Source organism: Sylvia atricapilla, chromosome 25 (assembly GCF_009819655.1).
Source record: "Sylvia atricapilla isolate bSylAtr1 chromosome 25, bSylAtr1.pri, whole genome shotgun sequence".
Classification (NCBI taxonomy): domain Eukaryota; kingdom Metazoa; phylum Chordata; class Aves; order Passeriformes; family Sylviidae; genus Sylvia; species Sylvia atricapilla.
The window spans coordinates 2,301,761-2,319,881 of record NC_089164.1 but is presented as its reverse complement, the minus strand read 5'-3'; the positions used below and the strand labels follow the sequence as shown (position 1 = coordinate 2,319,881).

Here is an 18,121-nt window from a genome sequence, read left to right as displayed (position 1 = left end):
GGAGCCAGAGCTCAGCTTGGCCGGCAGCAAACCCCAGGGACATTGTCCTTGCACCGCGGCCCACCCCGGGGTGGGGCCAGGCTGGGAGAGGGGTGCCCACGCCAGGGGGTGCCTGGTGGCCGTGGTGACATCCCTGCTGTCCCCAGGATGTCTGTGAGGAGCCCGGCCTCTCCGCCCCTGGAGCTGGATGGAGCGGGCGCCATGGTGAACTGCGCCGTCAAGACCGAGGAGCAGAAGGAGGGTGGTCCCGAGACCCCCCCGGGGGCTGCCCCCAGCGCCGAGCCCCGGCCCCAAGAACCCCCAGGGCCACCTCCCCGGGATGGCACCGACCCCCAGGCCCTGCCACAGGTGGGTGTGACAAAGGTGGCGCTGTCCCCACCCCTGCTCCTGACCCTCCCATCGCATGGAAGAGGTGCTGGCTGCTCTCCCCTGTCTGGTTTTTCCTCTTCCCAAGGGATTCAGACTGAAATCTGAGGCTTTTCTGAGACGTTTTTTGGCTGCTCTGGGGTCACCCCTGGGGTCTGGGGGCTCTGGGGACACCCTTGGGGTTTGAGGGCTTCAGCTTTGGTATGGAACCCCCACAGCCTCTTCCAGGTGTTCCCCATCCCTCCAACCTCCCTCTCCCCTTGTCCTGGGGGTATTCCCTCTCCCTGCTCTGCCTTCAGAGCGGAAAGGAGCTCCAAGGAGCCATGGATAAACAGGAGAAAATTCCAGCATTTCCAGCACGATGGGATTCAGAACGTGCCCAGCAGACCGTGCTCCAGCTCCCAGCATCCCGCCAGATCGGGATGTCCCATCCTGGGGGTGTCCCTGGCGGTGACAGTGACATTCTGTGTCCCCAGGAATCCCGCTCTCCTGCTGGGGACATCCCCGAGCCCCGGCGCTCCGCCTTCGAGCCGGCCGGGAGCGGCCAGGAGAAGCTGGACTTCAACAGGAACCTGAAGGAAGGTGGGAAACGTTCCCAAAATGGGCCTTTTGGGATCCCTCTCCCTGCCCTTTGGGATTTTCCCAGAGCTGCGGGATGGGATGAGCCATGGGATGTGCTCATGTGGTTGTCCTCTTCTCCCTGTCCCTGTCCCTGTCCCTGTCCCCCAGTGATGCCCACCATCGAGAAGCTGCTGTCCAGTGACTGGAAGGAGCGGCTGCTGGGCCGGAACACGGCTGAATCCAAGGAAGTGAAAGGTGGGATCGACCTCCACCCACCTCCCTCCTGAATCCCGGCGGGAAACACAGCAGGAGGGGAGATGGGAAATGTCCACATTTCCTAGGGATTTGTCCCTTTTTAAGTTGATTTTCTTGGGAGGAAAAGGTGAAATACGGGGATTTCAGGGCTTTGCTGCTTGTGGGATGAGCCCCCAAAATGCTGTGAGGGAAGGAAGCAAATCCATGAGGATTTAGGATCTGTTTGCATCCTCCGGGCTGGCGCTTCCCATCCCATTCCCATTCCCTCCCTTCCTCCCCACCCTGGATTCAACAGGGAACATTAAAACCCATCCCGGCAGCCTCTGACTGCACAGGGGAGGTTTAATATGAGGGGATCTTTGCATTCCTCCCAGATCTGACACTCTCTGGTCACCCAGTGGTGGCACTGGTGGCCGTAAGACACTTCTCCACCTCACGTTTTCTCGGCCCACCCCAAAGTCTTCCGTCTGTGGTCAAAGGAGATGAGAATTACACCCCTTAAACAACCCCACCTCGTGCTGCTGACTCTCTTTCCCCACTCCCAACCCCATTCCCTCCCTTCCTCCCCACCCTGGATTTAGAGGGGAACACTAAAAACCATCTCTGCAACCTCTGACTGCACAGAGCATTTGGGGATCTTTGCATTCCTCCCAAATCTGACACTCTCAGGTCACTCAGTGGTGTCACTGGTGGCCGTAAGACACTTCTCCACCTCACATTTTCTCTGCCCACCCCAAAGAGTTTAACCTCCCCGGTCTAAAGAAATGAGAATAAATAAACCCACCTCCACCTCGTGCTGCTGACTCTCCCCCGACCTTCATCAGGACTTTTTTTTTTTTCCCCGTAAAATACCTCATTTATTTTAATTTTTTTCCCCTTTTTGCAGGGACCCAGGAGAGCCTGGCGGAGAAGGAGCTGCAGCTGCTGGTGATGATCAACCAGCTGTCCACGCTGCGGGACCAGCTGCTGACGGCGCACTCGGAGCAGAAGAACATGGCCACCATGCTCTTCGAGAAGCAGCAGCAGCAGATGGAGCTGGCCCGGCAGCAGCAGGAGCAGGTGGGCACCTCCTTGAGACCCTGGAAACTTGGAGTTTAAGGATTTTAGTTTTTAGTGTGTTGTAAGATATGGAACGAGATGGAGGATTGAAGGCGTTGGCTGAGTCCTTCTTATTCTTCTTTCTTTCTTCGTCATCGGTTTGGTACAGCCACAAAACTGTCCAATCCCTGGTACAGCCCCCAAAAAAACCCCTCCAAACCCTGGAACAGCCCCAAAAACCCCTCCAAACCCCTGTACAGGCCCAAAATCCCTCCGAACTCTGGTACAGCCCCCAAAAAATCCTTCAACCCCTGGTACACCCCAAAACCCCCTCCAAACCCTGCTACAGCCCCCCAAACCCTGGTAGAGCCCCAGAAAATCCCTCTGACCCCTGCTCCATTGGGGAATAACCCCTGTAATGGGTTAATGAAGTTGCACTGTGGGCTTCAAGCAGCTGGTTATTGGGTTTAAAGTGTCCGTCCCTTTGGGGTCACCAGGAGGGGCAGGGAGGTGGCTTTGGGGTCCTGTTCCCTGTTCCCATCCCAAAACCTTCCCTCCCTGGGAGCTGGGAGGGCCAAAGGTGGATGGAGATGGGGATTGAGCTCCTTAATGGGAACAGACCACCCCAGGTCCCTCCTGCCTGTGCTCATCTCCTCCCTGAACACCGATTTTGTCCCTCCCAAGGGCAGGGGTGACACCGCTGTCACACGCGGGGTGCAGGTGACAGGTCCCTGCCAGCCCTTGTGTCCCTGCAGGTGGCTCAGAGACAGCTCAGCCCCTCCTCTTTCCCTCCCCGCAGCCCTGGGGGACCCCCTGCACCCCTTTTCTTGGTGGGTGGGTCAGATCCTTGATGTCCCCAACCTGTCCCTGTCCCCACCCCAGATCGCCAAGCAGCAGCAGCAGCTCATCCAGCAGCAGCACAAGATCAACCTCCTGCAGCAGCAGATCCAGGTAAAGGCAGGGGACACCTCCTCTGTCCCCTTCCCCGTGTCCTGCTGTCCCTTTGGGGTGGGGTGGCACTGCCACTCAGCGCTGATGTGGTGTCCCCTGTGTCCCCGCTGTCCCCTCCAGCAGGTGAACATGCCCTACGTGATGATCCCCGCCTTCACCCCCGGCCACCAGCCCCTCCCGGTGTCCCCCGAGTCCCAGCTGGCGCTGCCCATCCAGCCCATCCCCTGCAAACCAGGTGATTTGGGGTCCCCATCCAGCCCTGCAGGCTGGCCTTGTCCCCTCCCCTCAGCCGTGTCCCTGTTGTCCCCAACCGCTGTCCCCTGTGTCCCCGCAGTGGATTACCCGGTGCAGCTCCTGCACAGCCCCCCTCCTCCCACGCTGAAGAGACCCGCGGGCCCGGGACACCTCCAGATGCAGGTACAGCCCCAAAAACCTCCTTAAACCCCTGGTACAGCCCCAAAATTCCCTCTTTAACACCTGGTACAGCCCCAAAAAACTCCTTGAACCTCTGGTACAGCCCCTAAAACCTCCTTCAAACCCTGGTACAGCCCCAAAAACCTCCTTAAACCCCAGATATAGCCCTAAAAACCTCCTTAAACCCCTGGTACTGCCCCAAAACCCTCCTTCAACCCCTGGTACAGCCCCTAAAACCCCAGGTACAGCCCCTAAAACCCCCTTAAACACCTGGTACACTCCCCAAAAAGCTCCTTCAAACCCTGGTACAGCCCCAAAATTCCCTTTTTAACCCCTGGTACAGCCCCCCAAAAAAACCTCTTAATCCCATGCTGGGGTTTTGGGGCCAGCTCCTCACCCCCCATCCCTCCCTCCTCCCCAGGAGACCTCGCAGCCGCTGAACCTGACGGCCAAACCCAAAGGTTCCGAGCTCCCCAGTGCCTCCAGTTCGCCCAGTTTGAAGATGGGCGGCTGCCAGTCGCTGACGCCGAGCCACGGGGCCAGCAGGGAGCTGCAGCCCAGCCCGTCCAGCCTCCCCCTGGGTGGGTTCCTTAGCACCCTTCGGGGCTTTTTTGGGGACATGTGACAATCGTTGCTGCTCCCAGGGGTGATCTCGGGCCATGCCACCCCTCAGGGCACAGCTGTGATGGTCAGGGTGGGGTCAGCGCTGTGAGTGACCACTGGCACTGATGGGTGCCCATGGGGGTGGGTGGTCTGGGGGGTCAGCAGGGTGGTCACTGTCACTGATGGGTGCCCGTGGGGGTCAGTGCTGTGAGTGGTCAGCAGAATGACCACTGGCACTGATGGGTGCACATAGCGGTGGGTGCTGTGAGTGGTCAGCGGGGTGATCCCTGGCACTGAGGGATGCTGTCAATGGTCAGCGGGATAACCGGTGGCACTGATGGGTGCCCATGGGGGTGGGTGGTCTGGGGGGTCAGCAGGGTGACCCCTGGCACTGAGGGGTCCCTGTGGCAGTAGGTGGTCTGGGAGGTCAGTGGGGTGACCCCTGGCACTGAGGGATGCCCATGGGGGTGACCTTTGGCACTGACGGGTGCCCATGGGGATGGGTGGTCTGGGGGGGTCAGTGGGATGACTGGTGGCACTGATGGGTGCTCATGGGGGTCAGTGCTCTGAGGGGTCAGTAGGGCGACCCCGGCACTGAGGGGTCCCTGTGGCAGTAGGTGGTCTGGAGGGGATCAGTGGGGTGACCCCTGGCACTGAGGGGTGCCCATGGGGGTGGGTGGTTTGGGGGGGTCAGTGGGGTGGTCACTGTCACTGAGGGATGCCCATGGGGGTGAGTGCTCTGAGGGGTCAGCGGGGTGACCCTTGGCACTGAGGGGTGCTGTCAGTGGTCAGTGGGATGACCGGAGGCACTGACGGGTGCCCATGGGGGTCAGTGCTCTGAGGGGTCAGTGGAGTGACCCCTGACACTGAGGGATGCTGTCAGTGGTCAGTAGGGTGACCCCTGGCACTGAGGGATGCCCGTGTCAGTGGGTGGTCTGGAGGGTCAGTGGGGTGACCCCTGGCACTGAGGGATGCTGTCAGTGGTCAGTGGGATGACCCCTGGCACTGAGGGGTGCTGTATCCCTCCAGGATTCCTGGGAGAGGGCGATGCCATCACCAAAGCCATCCACGACGCGCGGCAGCTGCTGCACGGCCACGGCGCCGCCATGGAGGGCTCACTGAGCAGCCCCTACCGCAAGGTGAGGGTCCCTCTGCCTGCTCACCGTCCCCTCTGCCACCCCAGTGCCACCCCACAGCTGTCCCCTGGCTGGGGGTGGCTGCTGACCGCGCTGTCCTGCAGGAACACGTCGGAATTGATTCCTCGCCGGTGAAGGAGCGGATGGAGGAGACCCCCGGGCACCGGCTGGACGAGGCTCTGCTGGGCTGTGAGATGGACGGTGAGCATGGAGGGCAGCACGGGGGTGAGCCCGGGTTTGCTCCAGCTCCTGTCCTCATCCCGGGTGTCCCTCGCAGGCTCCCGGCACTTCCCGGAGTCCAGGAACAACAACCACATCAAGAGGCCCATGAACGCCTTCATGGTGTGGGCCAAGGACGAGCGCAGGAAGATCCTGCAGGCCTTCCCCGACATGCACAACTCCAGCATCAGCAAGATCCTGGGTGAGTCCTGGGGCAGGGGACCCCCTCTGCATCCCCTGGAGGGAAGGGAACAAAAGCCCAGGGAAGGATCCCCTGGAGGGATGGGAATAAAATCCCAGGGCAGGAGATCTTCTCTTCATTCCCTGGAGGGATGAGAACAAGATTCTGGGGCAGGGGAGGGAAGGTCAGGGAATGAGGAGATGAATCCCAGGAGGGAAGGTCAGGGAATGAGGGGATGGATCCCAGGAAGGAAGGTCAGGGAATGAGGAGATGAATCTTGGAGGGAAGGTCAGGGAATGAGGAGATGAATCTCAGAGGGAAGGTCAGGGAATGAGGGGATGAATCCTCAGAGGGAAGGTCAGGGAATGAGGAGATGAATCCTCGGAGGGAAGGTCAGGGAATGAGTGGATGGATCCCAGGAAGGAAGGTCAGGGAATGAGTGGATGGATCCCTCAAGGTGCCTGGGGAAGGTTAGGGAATGAGTGGATGGATCCCTGGAAATGCCCAGGGAAATTCAGGGAAGCTGTTCCCGACATTCTGGCAGAACCCAGCAGCACCACGCGTCACCCACCAGCTGCAAATCCAGGTGCCATTCCCACAAAGAAACATTAATTACCAGCACTCCCTAATTAACCAACCAACAAATCTCAGGCTGGGTTTATCCCGGGCCACCACTCCCTCACTGGGGCGGGGTGTGAGGACACTGCGCTCCTTCCCCATGCAGGATCCCGCTGGAAATCCATGTCCAACCAGGAGAAGCAGCCCTACTACGAGGAGCAGGCGCGGCTGAGCCGGCAGCACCTGGAGAAGTACCCGGATTACAAGTACAAGCCGCGGCCCAAGCGCACCTGCATCGTGGAGGGCAAGCGGCTGCGCGTGGGCGAGTACAAGGCGCTGATGAGGAACCGGCGCCAGGACGCCAGGCAGGGATATTTGATAGGGTAATTGATAAGGGACATGCCCCCCCCCCCCCCCCACGGGGCTCTGAGGGGTGGGGGTCATGTTGGTGGCATGGGAGGGTGTCACCCGTGTCATATGGTGACAAGGGTGGGGGTCACGTGGTGACATGGAGTTTGTGTCCATGGGGGAGTGCCCACCTGGTGGCATGGAGGGGTGTTCATCTGGTGGCACGTGTGGATGTTCATCTAGTGGCATGGGTGTTCACCTGGTCACCTTCGGTGGACACTCACCTGGTCACCATTGGTGGGGGCTCACCTGGTGTCCATGGGGTGGATGTTCACCTGGTGACATGGGTGGCGCTTCACCTGTCACCATGGGTGGGTGAGTGCTCACCTGGTGCCCATGGGGTTTGTGCCCACCTCATGTCCATGGGATGAATGTTCACCAGGTGACATGGGTGGGGCCTCACCTGGTCACCACAGGTGGGGGCTCACCTGGTGCCCATGGGGTTTGTGCCCACCTCGTGTCCACGGGATGGATGTTCACCTGGTGACATGGGTGTTCACCTCATGGCATGGGTGGGGGCTCACCTGGTACCCCAGGGGTTGTTGCCCACCTTGATGTTTATGGGGTTGGTGCCCACCTGGATGTCAATGGGGCAGGTTCTCACCTGGTGCCCACCTGATGTCCATGAGGTGCATGCCCACCTCGCGCCCACGGGGTCGCCACCCACCTGCCCCCCACAGACTGTCCCCACCCTGGGGTGGCCTCGGGAAGCCCCATGACCGCTGGCCGCCCCTCTCAGTGCCCGCCCCCCGTGTCCCACAGGCCGCAGGGCAGCCAGGTGCCCCCCAGCTCCTCGGACGTGCTGTACCCGCGGCCGGTGGGCGTGCAGCTGCCCCCGCCCCTCCTGGAGCATTACCTGCCCCGCGGCGTGGACCCCGCCATGCCCGTCATCGTCAACACCCGCAGCCTCAAGGACGGGGACGCCGGGGACGACGGGCACTCGGTGGCCGAGGGGGACGTGTACCGCTACAGCGAGGACGAGGACTCGGAGGGCGAGGACAAGAGTGACGGCGAGCTGGTGGTGCTGACGGACTGAGGGGACACGGGGGGGACAGCGCAGGGGGTGGCAGGGCTGGCTGCCACCGCCAGGAGTGTCCTGGCGGGATGGGACTCGGCCACAGCAGAGGGGAGTGACAGCAGGGTGGGCACCTGGAATTTTGGGTGGCAACGACTTGGCTTGGCCTTACTTTGGTGGCACACTGAGCCTGGAGGTTTGGTGACACGGGGCTGAGGCCACCGAGCCTGGAGGTTTGGTGACACGGGGCTGCTGCTCTGGTGTCCTCTGAGGGGACCTGAGAGTGCAGGGAACCTCCAGAGCATCTCCCAGCCCTGCAGCACCTGTGGGTCCCGGAGAGCCTCACCTGCTGGGCACGGACTGGGGACACGATGTGGGGACACAGGGTGCGGACACGGGATGGGGACACGGGATGGGGACACACTCATCTCTCCTCTATCCTGGTGTGACCTCCTGGCCGCTCTTCCCGCTCATTCTTTGGAGCCTGCCAGCGAATTCCCACGGAGCCAATTTTAGCTCCAGCCTGGCCCCGGCTCCGGCCAAGGGCTCCTCAGGGCCCTTTGTGCTGCCGGCAGCTCTGGCCCACTTTGGGAACAAAGCGGGGGCTGTTCCTGCCCTGCCAGCCCCTGCTCGGGGCGGGGGACGTGCCCGGCTGTCCCTGGGCACCTGTCCCTGGAGCTCGGGCCCCACCTGAGCCCTGCAGGGGGAGAGAGAGGGAGAGATAGTGGCTGTTAGGGGGAAAAATGAATCCTTAGGAAAAATGAGCTTGTTCTGGTCAGAGCCTGTCCGGGGTGGGGGGGGGTTGGGTATGGTGTGGCTGTGCATGAGGGTGTCCAGGTGAGAGTTTGGGCATCCAGGTGAGAGTTAGGTGTGTCCAGGTGAGAGTTAGGGGTGTCCAGGGGTGTGTGTGATGTCCAGGTGTGTGTGTGCTGTCCAGGTGTGTGTCTACGGTGTCCAGGTGTGTGTGTGATGTCCAGGTGTGTGTGTGCTGTCCAGGTGTGCATGTGGAATGTCCAGGTGTGCAAACACAGTGTCCAGGTGTGTGCGTGTGCAGTGTCTGGGTGTGCACACACAGTATCCAGGAGTGTGGGCAACGTCCAGGTGTGTGCGTGCAGTGTCCAGGTGTGTGTGTGGTATCCAGGTGTGTGTGTGCGGTGTCCAGGGGTGTGCGCACAGTTCAGGTGTGCCCGTGAAATGTGTGGCTGCACACACACTGCTGAGTGTGCAATGTCCAGCTGTGCACACACAAGTGTCCAGGTGTGTCTGTGCCGTGTCCAGGTGTGTCTGTGCTGTGTCCAGGTGTGTCTGTGCCGTGTCCAGCTGTGCACACACAGTGTCCAGGTGTGTCTGTGCCGTGTCCAGGTGTGTCTGTGCCGTGTCCAGCTGCGCACACCCGCTCTCTCCCTGCCCGTGTCCCCTCCGGTGTCGCTCCGTACGCGGGGCTCCGGCACCTCCCTGTGGCCGCAGCCGGGAACAGGCCCCGAGCCCGGGACAGCGCGGGGACAGTGGCAGCGCTGGGGACACCGCGGGGACTGTCACCATTCTGGGGACACCGCGGGGACAGTGACAGCGCTGGGACACCGCGGGGACTGTCACCATTCTGGGGACACCGCAGGGACAGTGACAGCACTGGGGACACCGTGGGGACTGTCACCATTCTGGGGACACCGCGGGGACAGTGGCAGTGCTGGGGACAGCGCGAGGACAGTGACAGCGCAAGGACACTTCAGGGACTGTCACCATGTTGGGGACACCAGGGGGACAGTGACAGTGGTGAGGACACCAGGTGGACAGTGACAGAATTGGGACACTGCGAGGACAGTGACAGTGCTGGGAACACCGTGGGGACTGTCACCGTGACGGGGACACTGCAGGAGGCACGGCCACCCGAGCTCGAGGCTGCACAAAGCAGGCAGCAGCCTCTGTCCCCTTGTCCCCCTGTCCCCAGCTTGGGGTGGGGATCTGCAGCTCAGCAGCACCGGCACCCCCATGCTGGGGACACTGCCGAGGGGACACCGCCATGGGGACATCCTTTATCCCAGGGGACATCCCGCCCTGCCCAGCCAGCCCCTGGCTCCTCTCCTGCCCTTTGGCAGCGCTTTATTTATTCCCAGCTCCCTGTGCCGGGGTCCCTGGGGAGGAAAGGGGTCCCTGGGGAGGGGTCCCAGCTCCAGGCTGGGCTGGCCTCTGCTGCAGAGGGGCTGGGGACAGATGTGTCCCCTCCCCACAACTGCAGCTCTTCCTGTCTCTCCTCCATTTATTATTTCTCTTTTTTTGTTGTTGTTGTCATTTTGTTTTGTTTTTAAAGATTGTAAATATAGATAGAGCTTTATTTTGTTAATAATAAGAGGACGAGTAACTTAACCTGTATATTTCACATCCCTGTTTACAATCGTTCCTTCCCCCTCCCCGTCCCTTGGCACAATAAAATTGACTTTTTTTGGAGCAGAGAGCGGGGCCAGGGCTGGATGGGGACATCTCCAGGTACAGAAGGGACAGGAGCACCCCCAGACCCCGGGGGTGCTGCCCCTGCTCCAGCACAGACCCCCCAAGACCCACCACCCCCAAATTCCAGCTACCAGCAGCTTTTATTTCGCACCAAAAAAAAAAAAAAAACAAAACAAACCAAAAAACAAACCAAAAACAAAAACCAAAAAACCCCCCCCAAAAAAACAACAACAAAAAAAAAACCAGGGGCGCGCCAGCAGCGTTGGTCCCGTCTGTGCCCAGACAAGGGACAGTCACCTTGTCCCCACAGCCAGGGCAGGGTCACAGGGCTCTGGGGGAGGTCCCTGTGCCCAGACAAGGGACAGTCACCGTGTCCCCAGGGTCACAGGGCTCCGTGTCACCTCCTCCCGGGGGTGGGGACAGGCAGGACCGACCCCCCCGGACCTCCCTGCCCCTGGGGGAGAGGGTAAGGGCAGAGCTGGGAAGCTGCTGGGTGTGGGGGGGAAGCCACCAAGCTAAAGGGGACAGTGGGGACACGCAGAGCACAGGGGGGGCAGGCACCCAGTGCCCGCCAGCAGCACCCCACTGGTGCCAGACCCTCCCGGCTGCCCCTTTCCCCACATCTCCAGCCCCCCCTGGGAAAGGATCCCGTGCCTGGGGTCACCCGGGACAGCGCTGGCTTGGGGGTGGCATCCTGGTGACACCCAGCAGGGCAGGAGGGGACAGAGGGCACAGCGAAGTGACTGGGCAGCTCTGGGGGCTCCTGAGCAGACGAGGTGATGGCGTGTCCCTCCTCGGGGACAGCGGGGCCGGGGTGACGGTGTGTCCCTCCCTGGGGACAGCGGGGCAGGGTGACGGCGTGTCCCTCCCTGGGGACAGCACGGGGACAGCAGGGCGGTGCCAGCCCCGGCAGCAGCAGCAGCAGCGGTGCCAGCAGGGCACGGACCCGCCGGGCACCGGGACCGAGCGGGGCTCGGCCTTAAGGCGATGGTGAGGCTTCCTGGCGTGGGCTGTGGTCCTCTCCAGCATCTCCTGGTCCAGTTTGGGGGTGTCCAGGCTCTCCTGGCAGCGGTGGCGGCCCCTCCTGTCCCCCCCTGGCCCCCGGCTGGGCTGGGCGAGGGGCCAGGACAGCAGAGCTCGGGGTGGCCCCTATTTGGGGACCTGCAGGGCTGTGACCACCGGCTTCATCTTGAAGTATTGTTTAAACCTTAACTTTGCATATCTGCCGAGAGAGAAGGGACAGCTCGGAGCCACGCGTGTCCCCGGGGACCCTGGGATCTTTCCTGGGATTCTCCCCTGGGACCCTCCCCAGGGAACACCGGGATCTTCCCTGGGATCCACCCCCACCCCGGGATCCTCCCCGGGATCTTCCTGCTCCTCTCATTTCCCGCTGGGATCCAGCGCCGTGGCCTCACCTTAAGAAATTAAAGTCTATGGTCGAGTATTTATCCTGGATCAGGCCCCAGCACGCCCAGAGGAAATGGGATGCCTGCAAGGGGCAGAACAAGGATCAGGCACAGGAACGCTCCTGCCTCTCCTGCCTGGGGCCGGGAATTCCCGGGGCGGTGACAAGGACAGGACGGGGAGCGGAGCTGGCCCACACCGGGATTTTTGTGCCCTCCAGAGGCTGCTCCCACCCGGAGCCAAGGATTGAGCAGGGAGGATGCTGACCATGGGCTCCCACCCCCCTGCCAGCAGCTCCAGCCGGGAAAACAGAGGATATTTCACCTGAAATTTCCAGAAAATTGGCCGGGGCCGCCGCTGGCAGTTACCAAAGAGGATTTCCTCACGTCAGGCCCTGTCTGACCCTTCTAAAGGGCTGCCCAAGGCCGCGGCTGTGTGACACTCGCTGTCCCCAACACGCCCCTGTGACCTTGCCCGGCGCCCCTGAGGCACTGCCAGGCCCCCTGGGACAGCCTGTCCCCGATGTCCCCAAGCTGCCAGGTCAGCTGGAAGCCCAAGAGCAGGGAGACCTCTCATCCCCTGGGTTGTGCTTTCAGCCCTGGGGCGAGGCTGGCTCCTCCCAGCACTCACCAAGGAGAACTTGTTCACTTGCACGTAGAGAGTCTCCAGCTCCTCCTGGGACACCTGGATGTCACCTGGGCGCCCCTGGGCGTCACCTGGGTGCCCCTGGGTGAGCTCCTTGTAGGCCTGCAGGTAGGAGTGCAGCCACTGCAGCTGCGTCTCCTTGCTGGGGTAGAGGCCATAATCCACCTCCTTGACACCTGGGGGACACAGAGGGACACGGGGGACATGAGGGGACACGGAGGGGACACAGAGGGGTTGGAGTCTCCACAGCAAAATGAGGAGAGCACAACCCCACCCAGGCACACAGCAGGGGTCAGCCCCCAGGTGAGGAGGCAGGAACGGCAGCCCAGGGGCAGCAGGTGCCCCAAACCAGCAGAGACCCCGCTCTGAGCACGGGCAGCCCCATTCCTGCTGTAGGATTTGGGGTGCGGCTCCATCCTCCACCCCCAGGGGAGCTGGGAATAACGCTGCCTCCTCCACCTCCAGGGATGAAGAGATCCCATTCCTCACCCTGAAACTGGGGATTTAACTCCCTCCTCCACCCCAGAGCTGGGGACACCCCAGGCCAGGGCTCGGGGCCCTTTGGAGCCCGCAGAGGATCCCATTTCCCATCCCAACAGGATGGATCCCATTTCCCCTCCCAGAGGATCCCATCCCCACCCCAGAGGATCCCATTCCAGAGGATCCCATTTCCCCTCCCAGCAGATCCCATTCCCATTCCAGAGGATTCCATTCCCCATTCCAGGGGATCCCATCCCCACCCCAGAGGATCCCATTCCCCATCCCGGAGGATCCCATTTCCCACCCCAACCTGCAAATTCATTGCAGAGGTTCCCATTTCCCATCCCAAAAGGATGGATCCCATTTCCCCTCCCAGAGGATCCCACCCCAGAGGATCCCATTCCCATTCCAGAGGATCCCATTCCCCACCCCAGAAGACCCCATTCCCCATCCTAGAGGATCACATTCCCCCTTCCAGAGGATCCCATTCCCCAACCCAGGGGATCCCATTCCCCATCCCGGAGGATCCCATTCCCACCCCAACCTGCAAATTCATTGAAGAGGTTCCCATTTCCCATCCCAACAGGATGGATCCCATTTCCCCTCCCAGAGGATCCCATCCCCACCCCAGAGGATCCCATTTCCCCTCCCAGCAGATCCCATTCCCATTCCAGAGGATTCCATTTCCCATTCCAGGGGATCCCATTCTCCACCCCAGAGGATACCATTCCCACCCCAGAGGATCCCATTTCCCACCCCAACCTGCAAACTGGTTGAAGAGGGCCCCATTTCCCATCCCAACAGGATGGATCCCATTCCCCAGCCCAGATGATCCCATTCCCCACCCCAGAGGATCCCACCCCAGAGGATCCCATCCCAGAGGATCCCATTCCCCACCCCAGAGGATCCCACCCCAGAGGATCCCATTTCCCCTCCCAGAGGATCCCATTCCCCACCCCAGAGGATCCCATCCCAGAGGATCCCATTCCCGCCCCAACCTGCGAACTCGTTGAAGTGGTTCCCGATGTCGAAGGCCTGGTAGTTGTACCCCGTGTACTCGTAGTCGATGAAGCGGACGTGCTCTGCGGGGACACAAGGGGCCGTCAGGGGCGAGGGGACACCCAGGTGACAGCCCCGGGGGGTGGCCCGGGGACACGCAGACCTCGTGTCCTGTCGTAGATGATGTTCTTGCACAGGAGGTCGTTGTGGCACAGCACCACGGGCGAGCCCAGCTGGGGCAGCGTCTCCTCCATCCAGGCCAGCTCCTGCTCCAGCGCCTCGGGGCCGGGCACGTCCTGCGGGAGCCTGGACACGGGGACAGAGGGGACAGGGGCACGGCTGCTGCTCCGGGGACACTCCCCGGGGGCTCGGGGGGGCAGAACTGCTCTTCCCTGGGGTCTCAGAGGTAGAATTTCCCTGGCTTCCAGTATTTCCCTGGAGCTCAGGGGCAGAATTGCTCCTCCATGGGGGCTCAGGGACAGAATTGCCCTTTTCTGGGAGCTCAGGGGTGGCATTTCCCCAGCTTCCAGCACTTCCCTGAGGGCTCAGGGATAGAATTCCCCCGGCTTCCAGCACTTCTCTGGAGGCTCAGGGGCAGAGCTGCTCTTCCTTGAGGGCCCAGGGGCAGAATTTCCCCAGTTTCCAGTGCTTCCCTGGGGGCTCAGGGGCAGAATTGCTCTTCCCCGAGGGCTCAGGAGCAGAGTTTCCCCAGCTTCCAGCAATTTCCTGGGGCCACAGGAGTGGAACTGCTCTTCTCTGGGAGCTCAGGGAGGGCATTTCCCTGGTTTCCAGCACTTCTCTTGAGGCTCAGGGGCAGAATTGCTCTTCCCTGGGGGCTCAGGGATAGAACTCCCTCGGGCTTTCAGCATTTCCCTGGGGCTCAAGGGCAGAATTGATCTTTCCTGAGAGCTCAGGGACAGAATTGCTCTTCCTTGAGGGCCCAGGGGTAGAATTTTCACGGCTTCCAGCACTTCCCTGGGGGCTCAGGGGCCGAATTTCCCTGACTCCCCTCTCGTGCCTCACCACCGACCCCGCTAAAGCCACACAGCGGGGCTCACGGGGCTGTTTTTGGGGAGCGGGGCCAGGTCTGGTGCCCCAGGCAGACACCACCCCTCAGCCTCAGCCCATCCCTCGTCCCCAAAAACCCCCAAATCCACCCCCCAGCCCCACCCAGCGCTCGGTCCCCAAGCACCCGGCAAAGCCCCGGGGCTGCGGGGACATTTGGGACTCTGCCGGGGTCCTCAGGAGCTCGGCTTCCAGGAACGGAGCTCGTTAATGATTTGCCTAATTGGCCGCGCGGAAGGCGCAGGTTGGGTAAAGTCTGCCCAGCGCCGAGCGGAGCGCTCCTGGCTCCTGTCCCGGGTTAATCATTGTCCTGCCGGGGGTTCGTTCACCTCCTCCGCCTCTTGGGGCTGCCCAAAACCTTCCCCGGCACTCCAACACTCACCTGCCGCCCCCCAAAAAAGTGGTTGGGAGTGTGAACTGAGTGTTTTAATTTTTAGGGTGCATCATCAGCTCAGCTGAGCTTGTTCTAGGCTTAAATTCCCGGGAGGAGGAGGAGGAAGAGGAGGATGAGGATTGTTACAGCAGTGGGAGGGCTGTGGCTCCGGCTGGATCCTGCTTGGATGCTGCACAGACACATCCCAGAGCTCCAAAAAGCTGAAATCCTCCCCAAAGTGGCACCAGGAAAGGGCTGGAACTGCTCCTGGGGGCATCCAACCCCAAACCCACCTCCAGATCCCTGCAGAGGCTTTATTTGGGATCCAGGGCTCTACCCAGAGCTCCAAAAGAGCTGAAATCCTCCCCAAATGGCCAGCAGGAAGGGGCTGGAGCTGCTCCTGGGGGGATCCAAACCCAAACCCACCCCCAGATCCCCACAGAGGCTTCACCTGGGGTCCAGGGCTGTGCCCCCTGCTCCTGCCTGACCCAGGGCTGGGTGGGCAGAGCCTGGCTCCGGGATCCCTCTGCCTTTACCTGGGCTCGGATCCCTTTGGGCTGAGCTCCGTCTTCACCAGGCTGAGGTATTTGTGCAGCTTCTGCCACAGGATGGGCCTGGGCAGGCTCCCGTTGGCGTGGATGGCGTGGACTCGGGCCATCTCCCGGGCCACCAGCCTGGCGTGGAGCACAGCAGAGGGGTCAGAGGTCATCCCATCAAAATCCCCGCCCTGAAATCCCCAAAAGAGCTTTGGGATGGCTTCAGGGGCATCCCCTTGAAAATCCTGCTTAAAACACGGGGTGAGCACAGCTGAGCCCCCCCATTCCATGGATCAGCCTCTGAAGCGTCTCAGAGTTCACATCTCCAGGCCTAAACTGTGCTTTTCCCAAGAAATTCCAAATTCCCAGAAAACCTTTATTCTAGGTTCACAAAAAACCTTTATTCCAGGTTTCCAGAAAACCTTTATTCCAGATTCTCAGGAAACCTCTATTCCAGGTCCCCAGAAAACCTTTAATCCAGGTTCTCAGGAAACCTTTATTCCAGGCTCCCAGAAAACTTTTATTCCAGCTTCTCAGGAAAAAAAAAAAAAAAAAACAAAAACCTCTCTTCACCAAAACCTGACCCTTCAGAAATCGGGTAATTTTAACGAATTGCCTGAAGTTTGGCCCAATTTATCCCCACCCACAACAACGAGACGAGAGCTGAAAACACTCAACAAATCCCCCAAAAATCACAGATTTCCCCCAGAAAACCGCCAAAGGACTACCCAGGGGGAAATCCCACCCACCTGAAGATGTGAGGATCCCGCACGTGGTGGGGCCCCAGGGCGATTCCCGGCAGGAATTGGTAGCAGAGGCCGTTCTGGAAGGCGCAGTAGAGGTCGGGGGCGCAGCCGTGGGCTCGCAGCACCTGGAAATTCCTCAGCTCCGTCTCCCTGTCCACCAGCAGCTCGGTTTTCCTGCCGTACACTCGCACCAGCAGCGCGTCCCCCATGCCCTCGTCCGTGTAGCAGGCCACCAGCTTGTTGGTGATGCCGTCAGTGAAGAGCTTGGGGAGGGGACAAACACGGCCAGAGGTGACACCCGGGAATGGGGCTCATGCCATTCCTGATTTTTCAGCTTTCTGCTGTTGACATTCTGTATTCTGAGTTTTCTCACCATTCTGACACGAACAAAGAGCGATGTTTTGTAATTCACGCATTCCTTCCTGGAGGAAGGATAAACTGATGGACTTCTGGGTTGACCAGTGGGGGTCAAAGAAGTGACAACCTCATCCCCCAATCCCTGATTGAAACCAATCCCCCCGGGGCTGGCTCAGTTCCTTGGGAGGCTTTGGGGGAATATTTCAGGGACAAGACAGAAGATCCAAAAGAGGCTCTTACCCCCAGGGTTGATCCAAGGTGTTTATTCCAGGAGGGGAAACGAGGCCCAGAGGGCAAGAGACATCCAGAAGGAGGGAAAGAGGAAGAAAGAGGAAGAACAGGGCCTTATCCTGCCCCGGGGGGATGGCTGGACCTCAGCCAGTTGGGTCAAGAAAGGAAGGAAGGGTCAAACGACATGGTTACAGGCCTCAGGGGTCCTGGGGAAAAAACATTCCCCAGAGAAATACAACACCTGATCAAACTCCGAACACTGTGTAAGTCAGAATCTCAAAATAAGCTTCCTTCTTTTCTGCCCTGACCGTGTGAGTGTCCTTCTTTTCGTGTCCATCCGGTGACAGAACCCCCCTGGCTCTTCCCAACCAAAGAAAAACCTCGTGGTGACAGCAGGAATGAGGAAAATGAGCGGGGTGGCACAGCCAGGACAAGTCCTGGGGGAGGTGACACGGGTTTGCAAAGACTCGAGGCTCAGGGCTCTGTGGTTTGGGTGGAAATCCTGCAATTTTTCACCTGGAGCAGCGTGGGCCTGATAGTTCTGTGTTTGAGAGATTTTTTTTAGTCTGCTAGCAGCTGCTGACTTTTTTTCCCAAGGGAAAAAAAAAAAATTTCTCGAGGAAGTTTCTTCTCAAAAGAATCTTGGCCAACAACTCTCCTGTCTCCAAACAACCTTTCTCCAGGTGCTGTTTTTGTAGTTTAAACCACAAAATTAAATTCCTATTCACCGACCCTGTTAAGTCTTTATGGGAACACCTTATAAAAGGTAGTAAGAATTAGACAATAAAGGTTTTTCCTTTCTGAAATATTTGGAGTCATTCTTTTTTTTTTTTTTTTTTTTTTTTTTTTCGTGCCCTACAGCGACAGAACAGTTCAGGGATATCTCAGGGACAGAGGGATATCTCAGCAGCACGTTTGGCACGGGAGCAGCCCCGGGAATCTCTCCCAGTGGAGGGGGAAGAAAAAAAAAAAAACCAACAAGAAAACCAGGGTGAATTGGCACGAAATAAAAAAAAAAAGAAAAAAAAAAAAAAAAAAAAAGAGAGAGAGAGAGAGAAATAATAAATAGATAAACCACCCATCGAGGCGGAAAACAAGCCCGGAGCAAACACCATCCCCTCCTCCGACCCTC

General features: G+C 59.9%; 2 protein-coding genes across 5 annotated transcripts in view; one reads left to right on the top strand and one right to left on the bottom strand.

Annotated features, from left to right (window-relative positions):
* The window catches only part of ETNK2 (ethanolamine kinase 2), a 52,505-nt gene that overhangs the window by 30,286 nt on the left and 4,098 nt on the right, over positions 1-18,121 (bottom strand). The window contains exons 2-9 of one of the 3 annotated variants that reach the window (XM_066335892.1): positions 16,775-16,823; positions 16,405-16,664; positions 15,656-15,793; positions 13,845-13,987; positions 13,681-13,764; positions 12,188-12,378; positions 11,569-11,642; positions 10,383-11,375 (exon numbers count right to left, since the gene is read on the bottom strand). In XM_066335892.1, coding sequence (XP_066191989.1) covers positions 11,303-11,375; positions 11,569-11,642; positions 12,188-12,378; positions 13,681-13,764; positions 13,845-13,987; positions 15,656-15,793; positions 16,405-16,664; positions 16,775-16,777 — 966 coding nt within the window. In that variant the 5' untranslated portion in view covers positions 16,778-16,823 and the 3' untranslated portion in view covers positions 10,383-11,302. The remainder of the gene's footprint in view (positions 1-10,382; positions 11,376-11,568; positions 11,643-12,187; positions 12,379-13,680; positions 13,765-13,844; positions 13,988-15,655; positions 15,794-16,404; positions 16,665-16,774; positions 16,824-18,121) is intronic. The other 2 variants (XM_066335893.1, XM_066335891.1) reach the window with 2 other exon arrangements.
* Positions 148-8,096, top strand: SOX13 (SRY-box transcription factor 13). Of its 2 annotated transcripts, none has more exons than XM_066335715.1 (13): positions 148-348; positions 843-948; positions 1,096-1,182; positions 2,069-2,241; positions 3,103-3,171; positions 3,295-3,406; positions 3,506-3,588; positions 4,007-4,166; positions 5,218-5,327; positions 5,429-5,525; positions 5,602-5,745; positions 6,449-6,665; positions 7,453-8,096. In XM_066335715.1, the coding sequence occupies exons 1-13, from the start codon at positions 148-150 to the stop codon at positions 7,724-7,726; spliced, it is 1,833 nt and encodes a 610-aa protein (XP_066191812.1). In that variant the 3' UTR covers positions 7,727-8,096. The 2 variants fall into 2 exon arrangements, with proteins under 2 accessions (XP_066191812.1, XP_066191811.1); XM_066335714.1 differs by having other exon boundaries at positions 3,292-3,406.